Below are 3,773 nucleotides of genomic sequence, written 5' to 3' on the forward strand. Positions count from 1 at the left end.
GTACGGGCGGCCGCGCCGTCGTGTGCCAAAGCCGCCGCTCACACGAGCGGATCGCAGCCCCCAGCACTTCAAAGACAAGAGCGGTCGCGTGTCCCCCCCGCCCCGCCTTTCCCCGGCGCTCGTTTTTTTTTTTTCCCCCGTTTTTTTTTTTTTTTGTGGTTTTTTTTTTTTTAGTTCCCATCCGCGGAGGGCTCTCAGCGCTGAAGTCCTCCCTGCCTCCCCCTGCAGCGGCAAGCTTTGCTTTTTCCTGTCTCTATTTTTATACCGTTATCGCTTAACTGCAGCATCCCCGGGAGTGCCTTTGCCATGTGAGTACGGGGGGGCGCCGGCACCTGCCGCCGTGCCAAGCACTCCCGCACCTCCACCCCAACTTAGGGGGTATTTTTGGTGTTTTGGTATTTTTTTCCTCTCCTTTCCCCATCACTTCGCACCTTCCCCTTCACTCTCACCCCCCCCCAGTGACGGCGGCTCCGTCTTCTCTCCCCGCAGGATGCCCGCGGAGGCGGCGAGCAGCGGCGGCGGTGCGGAACCGCCCGGCGCTCCGCGGGAACGGCGGAGGCGGCGCGGCCGTGCGCGGGCGCGTACCGAAGCGCTCCTACACACGTTGAAACGCAGCCGGCGGGTCAAGGCCAACGACCGGGAGCGGAACCGCATGCACCACCTCAACGCCGCCCTGGACGAGCTCCGCAGCGTCCTGCCCACCTTCCCCGACGACACCAAGCTCACCAAGATCGAGACCTTGCGCTTCGCCTACAACTACATCTGGGCCCTCTCCGAGACCCTCCGCCTGGCCGAGCAGTGCCTCCCGCCGCCCCCCACCTTCCGCGGGGCCCCCGCGCCCCCCAGCCCCGGCAGCGATGCCGGTTCCTGGCTCTCCACCGCCTCCCCGTCCGCCCCGTCGCTCTGCGCCTCCGCCTCCGGCCCCAGCAGCCCCGCCACCTCCGAGGACTGCGCTTACGCGCCCGCCGACAGCCTGCGCGACTTCCGCGGGCTGCCCGCCGCCGCGCCCCCCGGCGCGCCCTGCCGCTAGGGCGCACCGCGCCGCTCCGCGGAGCGCGCTCGGCTCTCCCCGCCCGAGGGCCGGGGGCGGGGAGGGTGGGGGGGTAGGGGGGTGGGGGCGGAGGGGGGGTGACTCCTCCCGTTGCACTTTTCAGCGCCCCCCTCCCCAGCCCCTTTCCCCCACCCCCCACCCCCGACCCCCCGACCCCCGCCTCGCCTCCCGGACGACTCCGAAAACCGGGAAGAAAAGCGACAGATTTGCTGCCGCAGACGAGGTGAAAAGTCAATTTTACAATTTGTAGCTCTCCGGCGAAGAAAAACGAGCATGAAAATTTGGTTTGAACGCCCTGACAATGCCATGAAAAGGCTTAGGGGGGCCGATGCGGCCCGGGGCGCAGCACGGGGCTCAGCGCATCCCTCCTGCCCTGCGCCCGGGGCGGCTCAGCCCCTCCCGGGGGGGCCCCAGCACCGGCCCCGATGGGACCCTGCGCCCGACGGACAAGCGGAGAGGCTCATGCATTATAGATGCTGACCCCCAGCGCGGCGGTCTTGCTTTAGAGCAGGAGCAGACACGGGGTATTCAGCGCCTGGGCCAGATAGCGGTTTAATTTATTCAAGATGTTCATTCATATGAAAATTGTATTTTTGTACATAAAGAGCTTTATTCTATTATTATGCCTCAAAGTGGATTTTTTGTGGGTTTGGTTTTTTTTTTTTTTAAAAAAAGAAATTGTACTTTACCCTGTAAATAAAATTTTTAACGTTTTTACTGAATTTCAGCAGTGCCTCTGGAGTTCTGTTTCTTAAACTCAGGGTTTTTCCGCTCCTCCGAAGGTGCCTGGGATGGAAAGGAAGGGTTTGCCCCGAAGCGACAGCATGGGCCAGGCCAGCGTTTCTCACACCATGCTAGCCACAGACACGTGCAGCTACCTGCAAACATGAGCTGGCCCCCGAGTCTCGCAGCGAAGGGATTAGAGACCCTGTCAGGATACGTGGGGAGAAAGCAGGAGCAGAGCAGGGCCGCCAGCAGTGCTGGCGTTCAGGGATGTCCTTGCCACGGGTCACAAGGGGAGTTGGGGGATTTGGGGCAAGGAGAGGGGGCTGCACCCCTGGACAGGGTACACGAGCTTGTAGCTTCGCTCCCTGCAACGCTGGGAGAACTTGGCTGCCAGGAGCTGCCCCTTTTCCTCAAGTCACACACTGGGGTGGAGGTTCTTCCCGCTCGCTCCCGCTCAGGCGAGGGGAAAGGGTGGCCCGAGGTGTGTTGCGTGGGCTTGGCACCAGCCCTGGCACAGCTATGGCTCTCAGCTGGGGACTGGGGGTGTCCAGAGGGGCCCTCGCCTCCAGGAAATCTGCTCCACTGTTGGGAAATCCCAACTTTTCCTTTCTGCTGCATTTGTGTGCCATGGGGGAGCCCTCTGACCCCCCCCAAATCCTACCTTGCTGAAGGGTTTCTGCTTTTCATGTCTCCCTCTTCAGCACTGCTCAACACTTATCGCACCCAGACACCCTTAAAAGCAACAATTTTATCCTCGTCACACTGCTTTTGGGGGGGAAATGAGGCAGCTCAGCCACATCTGTCCGTCCATCTCCAAAACGTCAGTGAATCAGAGCTGTATGGGCAGTTAACAGGGTGTTTGTGGAGAAAGGAGGTGGATGCTTGGGTATATGGTGCTGTACAAGCCCAAGTAAGTCAGCTCCTACACATGTCAGGTGGGACAGCCCAGGGTTAGTGGAATGAATTGGTTTTCATTTTTCTGTGCCTCAGTTTCCCATCTATAAAATTCGGGTACCATCATCCCCTCACATCGTCAGTGAATTTAATGATTTCATTAAGCAGAGCTTTCAGTGCACTCAGGTGCTCAGGACTGCTGTAAAAGCCCAAGAAAAAATTCAGTCTTTAGGACAAGATCATATACTGTGCAGGGAAAAAGGCAGAGGACAAACACTGAAAGCATCAGGCAAAACTCTGAGAAGCTGTTCATCACACAGGCAAAATCTCTGCCTGAAAGTCAACCCTCCCGTGTCATGAAGAAGGTGGAGATATTATCAAAAATATAACATGGCACCATATAATTGCCACAAAAATTAGAAGGAGAGGAGCTGAATTAAGTTTGCACAGACACCTCAGTGTCAGCATTTCCTCCTTTTTGAATGCCCGTGTCTGCAATCTTTGTATTTTAACATAGTTTTCATATGCTTGTCTATACACAGATATCCACCTCTGTTTCTCAGTAAGTATAAATGCTGAAAAAGAAATGTTATTGTTTGGAAATCCTAATAGCAGCATAATGCTTATATTAATTAAAGACACCATCAACCAGTATAGGGCAGTTCCTTAATGATGTCCTGTTAAATAAAAGAGATTTGTGAAATCTAATTCTGGCAGTAACAGGTCTTGATCTGTGACGCAGTGAAGCTTTGCTTGCACCTGCCCTTGAAAGCCAAGAGGTTTTGTATGGAGTAGCCTCCAGGGGCTGAAATTTAGTACAGTCCATGGAGACGGAAGGTCATCTAAAGTCACTGGGTCCCAAGACACTGGACTTCAATCTCAAAGCAAAAAAAAAAAAAAAAAATCCACAAAACTTCAAAATATCCTCTATTCTTTTGTGTTTTCTTAGCTGCGAGCAGAGATCTGTGGACATTATGCAGTATATAAAGACCATACATCTACCAGGACTCAGTGTATGATGTTAATGTTCCTAATGGGCAATGAAAGCTGCAAACTGCGTGAGGATACAATTAGATTCATACATTAACATGAGTCAGAGAAC

General features: G+C 55.2%; 1 protein-coding gene across 1 annotated transcript; it reads left to right on the plus strand.

Annotated features, from left to right (window-relative positions):
* Positions 1 to 229: 229 nt before the first annotated feature.
* Positions 230 to 1,030, plus strand: NEUROG1 (neurogenin 1). The gene is made up of 2 exons (XM_074884025.1): positions 230 to 308; positions 490 to 1,030. Coding segments are annotated over exons 1-2 (543 nt in total). The 5' UTR covers positions 230 to 306.
* The last annotated feature ends 2,743 nt before the right edge of the window (positions 1,031 to 3,773 follow it).

This window comes from Strix uralensis, chromosome 14 (assembly GCF_047716275.1).
Source record: "Strix uralensis isolate ZFMK-TIS-50842 chromosome 14, bStrUra1, whole genome shotgun sequence".
NCBI lineage: Eukaryota > Metazoa > Chordata > Aves > Strigiformes > Strigidae > Strix > Strix uralensis.